At 50.3% G+C, this 1900-nt stretch overlaps 1 protein-coding gene across 1 annotated transcript in view; it reads left to right on the top strand.

The window, feature by feature from the left end:
* The first annotated feature begins 583 nt into the window (after positions 1 to 583).
* The window catches only part of IL22 (interleukin 22), a 2262-nt gene continuing 945 nt past the window's right edge, over positions 584 to 1900 (top strand). Inside the window, exons 1-3 of the mRNA XM_010134529.1 lie at positions 584 to 787; positions 1570 to 1635; positions 1732 to 1875. Coding sequence (XP_010132831.1) covers positions 584 to 787; positions 1570 to 1635; positions 1732 to 1875 — 414 coding nt within the window. The remainder of the gene's footprint in view (positions 788 to 1569; positions 1636 to 1731; positions 1876 to 1900) is intronic.

Raw genomic sequence — 1900 nt, forward strand, 5'->3', positions numbered from 1 at the left:
GTATACTGGTCAGCAGCAGCAGAACACCAGGTTTTTACTACAGAAGGTGAACAAAAGTCCATAGAAGTTACATTATCTGCCATCAAATGGCCAAACCAATTAGTGTGTGACAATCAGGACAGGAGGCGCAAACCCCTAAACTTACCAAATATTTTTATGCAAAAAGAATTCAGGATTCCTGCCCCACTAAAAGCCCCCGCTTTGTCCTGCATTAAAATTTGGGTTTATTTTATAAGAAACTAAAGAGTACAATGGCCTTGAAGTTGTATTTGTGGGTTTTGTAGTGGTTAGGTAGTTCTCAGAAGAGGATACTGGAAAGTAAGAGACTTGCTGATGTCATTTTTATTTCACCACCAGTACCCCCGAAAAAAAAAAGCTGAGAGAGATGTTGGTGGCCCTATATAAGGTGCACCTTACCTCCTGCAGAGCACATCGAGAATCACAGCAAAGGTAAGGCTTGCAGCCTTCGTGCCTCTCCCACTTTGCCTTGCCCACTCTGCCTGATGCTAACGCTACTCTCTCTCATCAGGGCTGAGTGCTGTAGCTGCAACCTGCTGGGAAAGACGACTTTGGATCGTGAGCCATGGCCTCACTGCGGACCTTGACCGTCAGCTTCTCAGGATGGGTCTTCTTCTGCTGCTGTTGCTGTCTCCCTCTTCTCCTCACAAGCCCTCTGCCCCTGAGGGGGGTAGGGGTGGCTTCTACCACTCATCATGCCTGCAGGCTCAGGAAGGTCAACTTCCAGCAGCCCTACATCAGGAATCGTACCTACACCTTGGCTAAAATGGTACAGTAACCCATGTGTCCTTCAAGGTGGGATCTGAGGACCACCTCTTCTGCCGGTGCTCTGGCTTCTGACCTTCAGCATTCCTCTCTCTCTCTCACGCCTTTCTCCAGAAAAAATGTGCATTTGCAGTAAGGCAGAGCTTGGGTAGGTGGCGCGGGTCTGTTTCCCGCTGGTTGTGTAGCCGGGGGAAGCTGCTGCCTCTCCTCCTCTGGCTCCCCAGGGGAGAGGCAGCCCCCGGCACAGCACAGCTTCTCTTGAGCAGCTGCTGCTAGATGTGGACAACCGTGAAACATGAGCTTAAATTTCTCTATTTGCCCAGTTCATCTGGAGCTGGGCCTGCCTGTGACTCCGGCCGTGGCCAGGCAGCTCCTCAGGCATCTTACAGTGGTCCGCTGGGGCGGGTTCCTCGGCTCTGCTCTTACCGTGGCTGGGTCCCCCGGTGTACGCCACTGAGTGCTGCAGCACCTCCCAGCAGCGCTGTGGGCCGCCGTGAGGTCGGCCACCTGCGGCATCTGGTTTAGTCATCGTAACCGCTATGGCATCTGATGTTTAGGAGGGGGACAGGATTTCATACTTCTGCTTATTTATTTCCCAGTGATACTGACATTGAATCTTACCCGGTTAAGGGGAGAAATAGACAAATGTCCAGGCTTATCGACCAGTAACAAGCTGTCTATGGTATCCACTCCCTACACTATTATTGTTTAAAACCTTAGGGTGTATCATTAATTTTTAGGTAAGGTTCCCATCTTTCCTGACATTTCCTTTTTTTTTCTTCTCAGGCCAGGGTCTCAGACCAGGACACAGACAACAGGCTCATTGGGCAGCAGCTCTACATTAACATCAGGGTAAGTCTTGCACCAGGAGGCTGCTCTTTGCAACCTTCTGCAGCACTCGTTGATCTCTTGCCATGATTTAATGTGACCTCTTATTTGCATACATAGGAAAACAACCGCTGCTACATGATGAAGAGGATTGTGGAGATCATCGTGAAAGATGTTCTTCTCACTGAGGCTAAGGACAAGTACCCGTATGCTGAGGAGGTGGCACAGTTCTTGGCATCCCTGACCTCGGAGCTGAGCAGATGTGTGAGTAGCATTGGGTCTCTTTCCC

Source organism: Buceros rhinoceros, unplaced genomic scaffold, assembly GCF_000710305.1.
Source record: "Buceros rhinoceros silvestris isolate BGI_N320 unplaced genomic scaffold, ASM71030v1 scaffold8494, whole genome shotgun sequence".
NCBI classification, from domain to species: Eukaryota; Metazoa; Chordata; class Aves; order Bucerotiformes; family Bucerotidae; genus Buceros; species Buceros rhinoceros.